Source organism: Juglans regia, chromosome 11 (assembly GCF_001411555.2).
Source record: "Juglans regia cultivar Chandler chromosome 11, Walnut 2.0, whole genome shotgun sequence".
NCBI classification, from domain to species: Eukaryota; Viridiplantae; Streptophyta; class Magnoliopsida; order Fagales; family Juglandaceae; genus Juglans; species Juglans regia.
This window is the reverse complement of record NC_049911.1, coordinates 23,036,600-23,051,196: the sequence shown is the minus strand read 5'-3', so window position 1 is coordinate 23,051,196 and position 14,597 is coordinate 23,036,600. Positions and strand designations below refer to the sequence as shown.

General features: G+C 38.2%; 1 protein-coding gene across 3 annotated transcripts in view; it reads right to left on the bottom strand.

The window, feature by feature from the left end:
- Nucleotides 1–14,597, bottom strand: part of LOC109010936 (piezo-type mechanosensitive ion channel homolog) — a 51,698-nt gene that overhangs the window by 844 nt on the left and 36,257 nt on the right. For all 3 annotated transcript variants that reach the window (XM_018991905.2, XM_035682792.1, XM_035682793.1), the window contains 10 exons: nt 12,173–12,301; nt 11,795–11,968; nt 11,391–11,624; nt 9,366–10,913; nt 6,471–8,968; nt 5,542–5,937; nt 3,160–3,318; nt 863–1,372; nt 364–508; nt 114–258 (listed from right to left, as the gene is read on the bottom strand). In XM_018991905.2, the coding sequence (XP_018847450.1) occupies nt 114–258; nt 364–508; nt 863–1,372; nt 3,160–3,318; nt 5,542–5,937; nt 6,471–8,968; nt 9,366–10,913; nt 11,391–11,624; nt 11,795–11,968; nt 12,173–12,301 (5,938 nt within the window). The remainder of the gene's footprint in view (nt 1–113; nt 259–363; nt 509–862; nt 1,373–3,159; nt 3,319–5,541; nt 5,938–6,470; nt 8,969–9,365; nt 10,914–11,390; nt 11,625–11,794; nt 11,969–12,172; nt 12,302–14,597) is intronic.

Below are 14,597 nucleotides of genomic sequence, written 5' to 3'. Positions count from 1 at the left end.
ACATTCTGGCAGACAAAATGGAACTTGATTTTGTCATCAGAGTTTCTTATAAGGAGGCATTGTTTTTTGGGGAGTGACATATAAAATATTGGTCTAAAACAAAGCTGCCATACCTATCACACGAAGGAAGGTTTTCAAAGGGGATTCTCATTCTTAAGTCAGAGCATTGAAGTCTGATAAACCGGCCGACTGCAAGAACAAATGTTATGTACAGCCCCCATATGCTGAACTTGCTGAGAGTGTCACCAATAATACCTTCTGAAACATTATTTCACCATTAATAGTATATGGTTAATTAAAAAGAATAAAAAAATCAAATAAAATCAATATCCATAGATGACATATAAATCCTTCAGAGCTTACGAGGTGGTGCTTCCTCAGAAATGATGACAGCCATTGGCCCTGTCAAACCTCCACACCCAGTTACATCTGAGGAATTGACATCACGGAAGGACCACCATTCATTGGTTTCACGATTTATGAAAAGATCCGCACTAACAGATATTTCCTGTAAATTATTTGCATTTTTCTTGATTAATCTCTTTCTAAGGTCTAAAATTAAAGTACAAATGACGATTACATAATGGATGCTATAGCCTTTGTGAATTGTTTGCCATCTTCTTATTAAAAAAAAAAAAGAGAAAATAATCAAATGAAAGAGATTAACAATTAGTACATACAGAAATACCTCTTTGCACTCTCATTATCAGCTACATGGATATGGCTTACCATTGCAAATTGTTATATCATCATATGCCAACAATAACTGATTTACAAACCAAACCCACTTAACACACACACACACACACACACAAGACAAAGCTGGAAATTAAGGAAAAAACTTAGATGTGGTGTAGCATACCTCTTGTTCCAAAGGTCTGATGTCACCAGAACCAGTAACATGAAAATATCTGGGATATATATTACATATCCTAAAGCTATTCATAGAGCCATTGAGAACTTTTTGAACATCTGATCTTTTTGGAAGATCTGGAGTGTCAATAGTTCTTTCATATTTGACAACTTCCTTGCCTTTCGGTCTGTCCCTTGTAAGCACCCAAGTAAAAATAATATGCATTTCTGTCTCCCAGTCAAGGGACTGAATGAATCTCGTCTGAACTGTTGTGGGAACAAGCCACAATATACTGGCATCGGCTTGGCAGCATATCAACTGGATATCAATCTTATTATATGTGTCCAAAACACCTCGAGGATCAAGATCAATATCAGCATTGAGCTTATCCCATTGGATTTTTTCACAAAGAGTGGTCTGATACAAGGTCAATCTTCCACTTGCTGTTTTAATATCAACCTGAACACTGGCATCTTTAACAGGGTTGGCAATGTTTGTCGGGTTGCCACTGCTATACATCTGTAAGGACAAAATAAAAAGTTCATGCACAATTAAAATGCACTGGTGGAGAACAAAGTAATGAAAATATGCTCAATACAATGCAACAGATCTAACGAGAAAATTTTCCTTGTAATTTAACAGAACCCATAAGATGATTGCTTCTGCTCTAATTACTCTAAAAGACAGCTAATGAGAGCCAACAGAACAGATGTGTTTCAACAGGCCAATTGAGAAGCTTGTTTCCAACAATGGGAGAACTGGTAGATATGAAGTATTTTAAGGATTCATGCACTTTCAGGGTCTTCTTTGGTGTTTTAACAGTTTAAGCAACACTCTCTGGACTTTTTTTGCACCTGTCCGTTGCAGTTCAGAATTTTTACCATGCTATATACCCACAAGTACCATTTTTCCTTGGAAAAGTGTTGAAGAACAAAACCCCACTGTAGGTGACATTCTTTGTATGGACAGCTGCATTAGGGAGGATCCTTATTATGGACAACCTGCAAAGGAGAATCAGCAATGGATTCGTCTTACACAAGCAAAAGAGGGGGAAAACAGTTGACCACTTATCGATTCAGTGCCAAGTAACTAGAAGAGTGTGGGCCTTGGTTTTTAACTTTTTGGCATTGCTTGGGTGATGCCCCAAAGGGTCGCAGAGTCACTAGCTATTTGTAGTCAGAATGTGGGCCACTGCAGTGTGGAAGGTTGGGGAATGGTTCCTTCATGTTTGATGTGCTATTTATAGAAGGAATGAAATGCACAAAACTTCAAAGAATGTGAGTCAATAGTGGCGGAGCTTATTTTTGTCGTGTTTAAGAAGCTCTGTCGGTTCGCAGCTCAGAGTAGCTCTCGCTTCCCTTATTTTTGTAGGGTTCATTCCCTTTATACACCTTGTGTACTTGGGTTCTGCTCCTTTGTGCTCTATAAGATCGAATTACACACACTCGTACACACAAACACACAAAACTCATGAAGTTTCCTCCTCTTTGCAATGTCTACCCAGAAAAACAAAACGTGCGAAGGGAGTAAGATATATCTGTACACACACACACACACATATTCAGACCAATGGAAGTGGAACAGCCAATTCTAAGTTGACTCCCTTAGCACTTCAGAAAAAATGCCCACAAGAACATGGCACTCCTTTAGCATCCCCATTCCCATCCTGGTTACATGAAGAATGTTAATAATTCAGAGAACATGAAAGGCATGAATCCATTTAACCAAGATCCTCCTTGTTTTACTTTTGATTGTTTTTGAAGTTTGGATACATACTGTAATTGTAGAAAGAACGAGCAATATAATAATTATTCATTAAAATAGTACCCAGAATATTGTGGCCATATCCTTAAACTGTATGTGGATCACATAATTATTGCATGTGCATGCACGTGTGTATATATATCTACACATCTAACATATATTGTAGTATGGATTTGGAAGCAATATGTGGCAAGACATCTGAAACTTAATTCAGTTCAATCAAGATCTCAAGGCAAATATAATTAGCTTTTTACATTTTCTCACAATAATAATGGGAATCAACAATCATTTAAACGCAATCCATTAATAGACAAGTCACAATCAGGCATATCTCTGTAAGACGCATATGATGAGTATTTTCCAGCATATTAAACCCTTGAGGCATTAAAATTTTTACTATCAATGAAAATCACCTTTCCAGAAGAGTTTCTGTAATTAACTATGATTTAAAGGAATCATCTTGAAGCTCACATGCACTTCCTTTTCTAATCTCAATATCATTAGTAATTGAGAGACCATCGACCACTCTTAAAATTGCTTACCAGCATGGGGGCCCAGATGACACAGATTAATATGAAGAACAGACATATCCCATTGCAACATTTGGTCATTTTTGTTTGCTTTTCTCCTTGTTTGTGGTTAGCTCTATTCAAGACTGCATCACATTTTACAAGGTACAAGCTTGCATGTATGTCCTCCAACTATGAAGAAAGCCATGTATCAGTTTCAGATATAAGCATCCAAATTATCCAGTCAAACACCTATACTGCAAACAAAATACTGAACAAGCTGTAGAGTATTGATGAAAGAACAAGATTGTTTTGATAACAAAGGACAGGTGGCCTTAACGTCATTTTTTAAGGTCCTATTCTGCACTATAGTCGGTAAAATACAACCTTCTCAAATTACATTTTTTTTCCTCTTCTCAAATTACATAAGACGACGTACAATATGCAGATTTATATGAAAGAAAGAACATTGTTCAAGAATTCAGCAAGATGTATAATCATGTTCAAAATGAACTACCTTCAATGTTGATATTCTTTTCAATTGAAATGATGCCATGTCACCTTAATATCACTTCCATAGATTTCATAACATTTCTGTTTTGTGGCCAAGCGAGGAATTTAGAGAAATTGAGGGTAAAACATAAAAGGTATTATACACAGGGAAGAATACGAATAGAAGTTAGGGATATATGTAACAAGTCTTAAAGAGTGTTGGGGTTGAGAAAATAGAAGATTGACTTTTGTCAGTAAACTTTGTTTTTAAAGGAAGAGACAAATGACATTAATGTGCATGCTTCACAAAAAGGTTTAGAAGAATCCATTAAGCAACAATTTTGGCAGGGATATACATGAGTTGATTTGAGAAATGCTGAGTGGAGAACAGATTTTGTAGGCGGAGACCTGATTAGATGTGATGGGAAAATATTGGAGAATTTGAGATAGTACATGGAGCTTAGGGAAATGGAGTAAGGAATAAGTCGGAATGGTATCCTATGTTTTTAAACAGCTTATGCTTTGACACTAAAGGATACTTAGTTTAAGAATAAGGGTTTGTGCTTAGTTACCTTTGAGGTGGATAAAAAATTAGTCAGATTTGCCCCTGCTTGAAAATTGATCGATGTCACAAAGATTATAGCATGATACCAGGAAAGAGGGTAAGTACACAACCATAAGTTAGTGATACTAAATGCTTTTATTGGAAGATAGAAAAGAAGAGATAGAGAACAAGGAACCCAAGAATTTGGTGGGGGAGGTTGTATTACAACTGGCAAAGAGTTACTTGGTTAATCTAAATGACATGGTCCATACCACCAAGGAGACTTGGTTGTGGAAAGAAGTTCATGCAAACAGTCAGGTTAAATAGAGATTTATGGAAGTTTACATAAATATAGATACGAGGAAGCTTAGGAAAAATACAAAGTGATGAAGAATCCAGAAAAGCAGTTCAAGTTTGGGGGTGGAGGATGGAGATGGTAATATTTATAAACTTGATAAGGGAAATGGCGAGGGTAGAGAGATAGTAACCTGGGAACGTGCAACCTAGTGGTCAAAAGAGGGCTTGGGGTGAGCTGTAGGGTTAGGACATACTGGTTTGATTCCACACTAGATGGTCCCATGATTTCCTGATACACAGTTAGGGCAGCTGGGGCCGTGTATCTGGAGTTTACTCTCCAGAGGTGGATTTGATGAGCCCGGCCTTGATAAGGTTCCACATGAGGGCAGAGGGATATTAAAGCTTGATGGTCATGAGATCCAAATCAGGAGATTACTTTTGGTATCTATGATACTAATTTATAAGTATGGAGAAATTGAGGAGGAAGTGGCTCATAAAGGATTGGGGCTAAGTCCTCTTCCTAAAAAAAAAAAAGGTATGAGTACATTGGAAGGTATCAAGAATATTGAGATCATGGAATGCTTTTTAAGTAGAAAGAAAACTTTCAAGACTGCCATAAGACAGCTATGGACCGTGGGATAGCATATTTGGGCCAAGACTATTTGAATGACTCCATCTTTTAGTCAAGAAGGACCGCCCTTTCCTCGAAAAATTAATGCACCAGTGGAAAAGAGCTATTTATAATAATTAAGGGAGAAAAAAGAGGTAGAGAGATGCCTAGAATAATATTGAAATAAATTAAGGAAAAAGAATATGATGATAAGGGAAGTGACAGAGCATATGATTTTAGCATAGAATGGATGTAAATGACAAAGATTATATCTTCTTCTACCCTCATTTTCTTTTGTCCTTTCCATAGCGATGATAATGATGATAATAAACAATGATAAAACTGATGATATAAGGCCAGTTGTACTTTTTTCAGGATGTAATGAACGGTAGTGTAGTTTCAAAGGTTAGACTCAGTAAAGCATGAATAGGTTTAACCGTAGCGCTCAGAGATATGTATTTCAAGAACTCACCTTCAGCCAGTCATACATGGTCAAAGATGTTGTTGTGCACGACCAGTCAAGAACGCATCGCAATTCATATAAAAAGGGCAGCGCACGGTAAAGTCTATAGCCTAAGTAATTAATTCTTGAAACTTCACTGGTCAAGAACTGACGATACAAAGTGCTTTTATGAGGAATCCCGTGTCGAATTTGAATAGCCTGCAGTGCTAAGGAAATGGCTTTAGCAAGGTATATAGCACGGAGTGCTAACCCTCCGGCACGTTGTTGGGAAGGCTCCATGTGCCAAGCGTACTCTGTAACTGAATATGTGAAGAGGATGAGGTTGAAAAGGTAGAAAACTACTTTTCCCATGGCAAATGAGCACAGGTAAATTACTCGATCAAGCATAATCAAGAAAAAGATAATCTGCAGGGAATTATCATTCAGCCCTGTTAGGAAATAAACATGAATATCCCAGCCAGATTAAACCATATGAAACATAAAGAACTAATCATTCATATGGCAACATTCTACTCAGTAAACCAAGGGGTGAAGGGTCTATAAATTCATTAATCTTTTAGATAAGGGAAAAAACTCATCATTCAAATATAGCTAAAATTCTGTAGCCAATAGATTGTTAGGTACTTATATAAAAATTCCAAACAAGGATATTCAAATTATCTTTCTGTGGGAAAATTGCATAAGTTGATCAAGCAAAACGCAGACGAAGTTTGGGAAAACTATTTTCCAGTGAGAAATTTTCAAACCTGTTTTTTTTATGTGGTTTTGAAGCTTGATGACCCATTTCTCAGGCCCAAGAAATGAGTCAAAGGTCGTATTAACATCAGTTGGCACATAGAACTTCAAATTTGTAACTCTATTGTCAGTTTTCAGAAACTTGATTTTCAAAATTTAAAGCATGGCAGAAAACATGAAAGACACAATATCAGTAAACTTACCATTAGGATAAATACAAACTCTTTTGGAAACTGATCTTCAAGCTGATAGACTTCAAGGAATTCACTATTATTTTTTATGATTGAGTGGTAGAAAATAGCAACCAGGAAAAATACAATCAAATCTGCAACAAATATGTAGGCATACAGATCAACTTCTCTTTTGCCTCCCCCAATTACAGAGAGTATAGGGTATGGGAATCCAATTTCTTTGACGAACCCAGCATGCTGTGCTTTAAGAATCTCCTTTGCTACATCAGTTGCTGGAGTTAGCGACTCGTACCATTCTGCAGAAGCACACTCTGTCAACGGTGATGCGTATACCACTTCAAAAACAACTAGTACCACATTTTGGTCTTCTTGACTTCTTTCAATGCTTTGAACATGAACCCTACTAGCAAAAGGGCACAGGCTAGGGTTTTGTGATTTGCATCTTTCCTCATGGACAATTCTTAGCAAGTGGTTTATTCCAGACTCAATCCTCTCTGGTTGAATCCCATCCTCTGGCCATGATTTGACATCCATAGACACCTGAACAAAGTAAGGAGGAGACTCTGCACCCTGTGTCAACGATTTCCAGTACCTAAAGATGCTTCTGAATGTCAATTTTACCATATTTTTAATTAGCTGTAGAACTCCCATTGTGCTCTCACTCAAGCTATACTTCACAAGAACCTCTTTTCTATATAGAGCACTCTTCTTACAAAAATTGAAGTCTGTAGAATACATCCATTCACCATCTTTTGCAGTTATAGAGCTCTGTATGAGGGTAAATAAGTAGACAAGGAAAAGAGGTAAAGAGCTGACCACAAAGGATGACATTATTTTATGTGCAGGGAATCCCAGCTCACGAAGTAGGTCTGAGTCAATACTTAAACCACAGTGCTGGATGATAATTTGGTACAGATACTGAAGCAAAATATTAACTTCTGTGACAATTAGCATGATAACCCAGAAGATTGAGCTAGGGCCAGTATTTACACATAAAGCATACAAGAATAGAGCTGCAAGATACACCATAGACAGCAGACTGAAGTTCCATAGAAAGACAAGAATGAAGCAACAATAACACACAACATCATTATTGGATCGCATTTGGGACCATATGTGACAGAAGATCCTTCCCAACTGCAGACTTGCAGCATCAGAACTCTGATCAGACTGCAGAGAAGATGACCGATCCAAAGACAAGTACTCTGATTTTTGGCTCTCCATCTCATCATATACCCCATCCTCAGCAAACAAGTTCTGTTTCATATCTGAATCTTCTTGTCCTATGTTCAAGAAGCTCACAAGGTTGTTGACTGCCAGATTTCCAATAGATTGCACTTGGGAAACACCATCACCTATAATCTGTACTGCAGATATCAATGGGTTTTCCTTCACCTGGACTTGGACTTTCTCTTTTTTGTGGAAATCAACAAAGGCACCATCAGAGCTATCCAATTCAACTTCAGTGATTTCACAATGAGGAGATGCCACCGAACACTTTGTAGTCTCAGCAGCTGATGGACTTCCTGCATTGATAGCAGCAGGAGACTCGAACAATTCAAAAGGGAATAGTGAATCCTCTCTGATGATCTGTTCTTGTTTCCTGAGAATTAGTTCTTCTTTTTCAGGGGTCCCAGTATCATTATTAGAGATAATAGAAGTACTCCTCCTCCTTAGGCCTTCACTGCGCGGAGAAACACTATTACGGTTGGCAGTTGAGTTCATGCTGTGAAGCTGGACTTGCAAGTTGAGCATCTCGGATTTCATCTTCTCCACTTGCAAGTTACGCTGGCGTTTCTTCTCCTCGGATTCACGAATATGCTGTAGCTGTGCAGTTTTCCATGCAGCTTTCTTCTCTTGCTCATGCACAATGGCACCAATTTGTTCTGCTTCAAGATATCGGAACACGTAGTCAAACTCTTGAGAGGAAAACATATATGACTGAAGTGACACCAGCATAAATATGATAATTTCAACTAGCGCAGATCTTGAAGTAATTCGGAATCCATAGTCATACTTATAGAATCCAAACATTTCGTATATATAATCCACTGTCTCACACTTCCCAGCACTAAACTCCCCCACAAAAGGAGATTGGTAGGCAAGAGAAAGAACAATGAGAGCAAAGTTGTATATACGCAAGAACTTGAATATCTTGTTCTTCTTCTTTAGTATTTGGAGTCTCATTCGAAAGAAAACTAGAGCAAAGGCAAGATAACCAAGGTGCAGAATGTCATACTCGAGGGTTCCAGTAATCAAAATCAATGCAAGCACAAGATCAAGAAGGTGGCAATAGCAGTAAAGCCTCAGGTAGTCAAGACAAGTCCACATGCTTTTAGTTTCAAAAGATAGATCTCTCCACACAAACATGTTTCTACGTTGAGACATCATCTGGCGATATATTGATGACCCTGAGAAACTGGACAAGTGATCAGCACGAAGTTTGAAACAAGCAAGCATGAAGACCATAAAATAGCTGGTAAGTGTTCGAGGATCGTCAACAATAAGTCCTGAAAATGTGGCAGACAACGTGGATGGGTTAAGATAAATGTCTTAAAATGAATAGAGACTGAGACAAAAACAGCAAATAAAGTAATACAAAATCGTAAGAGATAATCAAAAACATATCAGGACTTGGTCTGAGCATTCGACCAAACTGAAGGAACTGACAAATGGTTGCAGTTTGATGGTGGGAAAAAAAATCTAAAAGCCCTTTAAAATCCACATTAAAAATTTATAATGGATTTCTTCTGAGCAAAAAAGATGAGGGAGAACAGGGGGGAAAACTATTATTACTGAAAACAGGAAGATTAAAATTTGTCTGAACATCTAGGCCATCTCAGGAGAGAACTTATTCACTGTACAATAGAATAAGAAGCAATTAGAGCATGGCCAAGAATGTCATACCAAACCAACAGTTCTTGCAATACTGGAAATATTGAGTCGAGATTCCCCAGCAGTCATGGCAATCTACATTAGAATCAATTCGAATATCTTGATTATAAGGCAAAGTACTCTTCCAGATAGCAAAGTACTCGAGAATAAGAGTAGAAGCAAAGAAGAAGACTAACACAGGCCACAATTTACGTATAATATTTCGATCCAGAAGAATGCAAACTGCAAGCAATGCAATATATAGCATAGAGATGACATTCAACAAAGCAAAGCTGGCAAGAAGCAAGGCAATCATGTTTATCTCAAGACCAAAGAGATTAAACAAATTCTCCATCCAAAACTTCAAATATATCTTTAAGAGCGTCTTCTGTGTTTCAAATCTCTCCTTTCTCAGGGCAAGAATCCTCTTCTTGTTCCACTTATGACTCTCCTTGGTACTTCCCCAGACATACCCAAATGTATATTTTCTAGCACTACCACCATCACTGCTGCCCGTTTTGGAGGATACAGGATTAGATGATTGAGACAGACCAGAGGTGAAAAACTGCCATGAATTGCTTGTCACTCCCTCTTGTTCTACAGGCACACCAGAATCTGATGATGGCTTATTTTCCTCGTTAGAAACGGAAACATCAACTGAAACATCCTCTTCCGAAACAAACAATGGACAAGGCTCTTCCCACTGTCCTTTGTTTAGAATAGCCCTTGGCATTTTATCCAACCAACGGAAGACATTGTATTGAAGAGTACATGCAGCAATTACCAGCACTTTTCCCCTCAAGCCTGATTCTAGTCCCCAGAAGCCTGGCTTAAATACAGAGAAACCCAAAAAAATGGAAAGATCAGAATGTTTCTGCCCAGGAAACATCTCAGCTAGTTCACCCCACATCTGAAAGAGATACTCAGCTGTCACTAGAAATCCAGTGTAAACTAAGAATGATTTGGATGGGACCCGGGAACCTTTAGGTAAAGTTGAACAGATGATGAGGCCAAGCAGATACAAAAAGCCAAGTGCACTAATTGGGGATAACGATGCATAGAACAAAGCAATAAACAAGATCTTCTGGCTGTGCCAAATAAGAAACCGTTTGAGAAACCCAAGTGCTCCAGTTTCCAGGGTATCTGAATCAACTGCCCTGTTATACCTGCTTTGCCTTCTTTCATAGCTATAAAGTTGCATTACAATCAAGACTGCCAAAGATTCCCAAACATTTTCAAGCAGTGAAGCTTCTGAGTTGTAGCCCAAATAGAAATAGAGGTCTATCAACCTAGATAGCCACATCTCAAAGCTGGAGAAACTGCTCAAGCAATAGATAAAGAGAAACACCACGATTGAGTATGCTTTTAGCGGAAACCATAGCTGTCTTTCTGTCCTCTCAACAAGCTGTCTTCCAATTATCCAAAAAAGGAGAAGGGATAAGTACCCAAATGACGTATGATTGGGTCTCACCAGGTACACTGTGATGAGAATAGTTAAGAATGCAATGAAAGTTCCACAGGATCTATACACAGAAAGAAACTTCTGCCCAATTGCACTGAGGAACGATGCTATCCTTCTCTCTTGAAAAAGATAAAACATATTAGCATATAACACTAAAAAAAAAAAAAGTAAAAATAACAGTGCTAGCAGTCGTATTAGTAATGTCCTAGACCCTGCTGTCTAAATATAATGGATATAGACACTGATGTCTTTTATAAACAATACAAAATAAACTACATACCAAATTTTCCTATCATCTCATCCAAGCATAGAACCCACGATCTCAAAGAAGGTTAAAAGCAGGCTGAGAGGTGTTCATTAAATAATCTTAAACAGTACTGGATCATGCTTTAATTCACAAACCCAGAACAAATAATTGGAAGAAGGCTTATTGGATCTGATTCTGCATCATCCAAGTTTTATCTAGACAATTCACCATACTCAATTGACACATCCAAATAGAAATAACAGAATAATACAGCATCACCACAAAACATCTAAGAATAACTACGTTGGAAGTCAATAGGAAAATAATTAAGCTAAGGACAAAATTATACCATACGAAGGATTATCGTGACTGTATTTGGTGGCTGAGGAGGAATACACTGACAACAGAACTGATTTGTTCAGACCAGCTTTCAAGATACTGAATCCGATAGGGAGGCATGGGGTGTGCTGCACAATTGCTGAGAATGAAAATAGCATCTCAAAACCATGGTTATGAATTGCACAGAAGCAAGCAAGCAAAGCTATTTCCAGGAAATCCCAGGAACTATCATAGTCAAGGAGACCTGCATCAATTCACATAAGAATGAAATGCTTAAAAATTATTCTTTTGGGTTCAAAGATTAAGATTTGATATCATAAGCATATCCATGATTCTAAAATGGGAAATAATTTACCACAACTATGTCCACTTCATAGATAACAATCCAAAATGGAGCATTTAAAAAAAGTGTACCTAACTGCGATAGAACTTCCATACTTAAAGAGCCTTTTTGCTCCAAAGTATCAGAAATCAAATCAATCTGAAGAATGTACAATAGTGCAAAGTGAGCTTCACATAAGAGAATAAGAGATTGGCGTATCCTTCTGCTGATGTTGTGGCTCAGAAGATATATCAGAAAGAATATCACTGAAGCACAGGTCAGACAAAAAAAAAGCACAGGTCAGAATTCAGCAAATTGCCACAAACTCATGTAACATCAAAATGATTTATTCATTATAAGAATGACAAACCAAAAGCATTATGATATAAGTTGACTAAAATAACGAAATTGATTATTTATAATAACAGAACTAATACAACACGTATTAATAGTGAGTCAATAACACATACTATATACAGCATGGATGAAACCGGGTTTCATTGCAATGAGGAATATCAGAGCCAACATTATAGCCCGAGAGCTTTTGCGCAGTCCCCATGCAATTGCGGCAACAATCAATACTTTGGTCTCTTCCTCCACTGCAATTAAAGAATATGAAGAAACAACATAGATGGAAGTGTAGTATAATCTGATTACAGAATTCTATGAAACAAATTGTTAGGCAGAACATGATTAAAAATACAGAATTGAACATTGCAGAAAAAAGGATATCAAAATATCAAATCTGGGACACTGAAGTTTCTCTATGCAAATAAGTCCGGAGACCATGTGAAATCAAGAGACACAGCAGCAATGAAATTATATTTATCATCAGAATGGCCTACACATCACACAAAATTGAGAAACCAAAGACTTTATCCGCAACAACTGATATGGTTTGAGGCAAAAGCTACAAAAGAAGAAGGCAAAATCAAATAGGCATGGGTTGAGAAGGCATAAGAAACCTCAATCAGGCACTGAATTTGATATGGCCTAAGAAACAAATGATGGAACAACACAACTTGTGAATCCAATACCTATGTATTAAATTAAAACAGCTTTTTATAAAAAAGGTTTAGAAAACAAAATTATCTACCAGTCTATCTCTTAAGTATTCTATTCGAAAAACAATACAAGTAAAATGACTTATTAATTCAGTTACGTACCCAACAATAAGAATGATAATAATGATTCAGTTAACCAGAGTGTCACAACATTGTATTTATTTATTGAATAACAAATTTAATAGAGAAAAATCAAGTCCAAGCAATCACAAAACCTCCCCATCTCTTACAGACAAATGCACACTACACTACAAGAAGACAGTGATCTCTATAAAGAGATCACAACATCAATAATATATGGAGAATTTATGAAGTTATGAACACAAAGAAACACAACATCAAGAAACATATTGTCATGGAGAATTTATTTATGGTTAGAAAAGTAAATTGAGATTATTTTACAAATAAATTAGGTCAACTTTGATCTTTACAGTGACAAAGTATTATCTTCTCTTTTCTTTTTTTGATAAATAAGAAGGAAGGTATTATCTTCTTTTTTCCGTTTTTGTTCAAACACTATCCTTAACATGTATTAGAGCAAAACTATAGGATTTATTTTTTTTCTTCTTGTAACCCTCTTGATATTTTTTTTCAGAGTTTGCTTTTGTTCTCCCTAGTTGTGCAACCGTTCTCGTGCGGTAGGCCTATCTCTTCAGCTCCCTATCTCTTCTTGACCTTGCACCATGATGACCTGCCTCCATGGCTATAATCAAAGCCTTAAACTGCTCTTCATAGCCCACACATGAGATCCCCATACAGCTCTGAAGTCCCTCTACTTTTTTCAAAACCCAATCTGAGGAAATACTAGGAGGGACCATACCTAACAGGGTAGGGTCCTCTCTTATAGCCTCCTCCCCCTTTGTTGAATATTTGCAGGGGTCAAATAATATCAACGTACCTTCCCCTTCATCTCCGTGAGCCAACTCTTCTCTGGTTCCCTCAGAACCGAGAGCCATTTCTTGTTCCGCCCACGGCTTTATCTGTATCTGAGCCAAAGATAACGGTGACCCAGGGCTTGCCGTAGAAGATTGAGACACCCCACGAAGAGGCGACCCTCCCCGAGCAACTCCAAAACCATCAACAGCAGGTACGTGTTCAGCGCAGTCTTCACTTTCTCCCACCATCACTTCTAGTGATTCTGAGGCCACCGCTAGACCACCACCTGAGACGCCGCAGGCCATCGCCCCTGTCTGTGCCGGACCCAGCCCAAGAAACCCGGCGTGGGCTTCTGCTCAGGCCCAGCCCATTTGCAGCCTTCTTCCCCTTCAGATCAACCTCTCCTGGCTGACCCACACTCCCAGCCTGCGACCCACTAGTCTGAGCCTGACCCATCTTTAGTTGTCCACTAGCCTTAGGTAGCTCCTGAGACCCACTTGGGCCATAGCCCGCAACCATACCCAAGCCCACTCCCAGCCCTTTAGACCCGTGCACCGTATCATCCAAGCTATATTAGCTTGTAGCAAAGCAACTTGGCTTTTCATTTCCTGTAAAGCACGCAACACACTTTCCTCATGCAGAGCGACAACACCTCTGCCTTCTACCATCCGCGTCTGATCTTCTATAGGAATGGCGACACCCCTTAGCAGGCCTACCCCTCTCGAGGCTGCTTTTTTTTTTTTTTTCAAGAGTCGAGGTCACCTGTCCAATAGTGACCACTTCCCAAATTTATTAAAAACCCTCACTTATGGTGGAAGAATACCGTGGTAACAAAACCAAGTACTTGAGAAATTACCAAAAAGCAAAACTCAAGTACCAACAAATCCCATAAAAATAAAACTCCTATCATCGCCTAATGTATGGAATGCCAAGTTTGTCCATACGAATGAGCCCC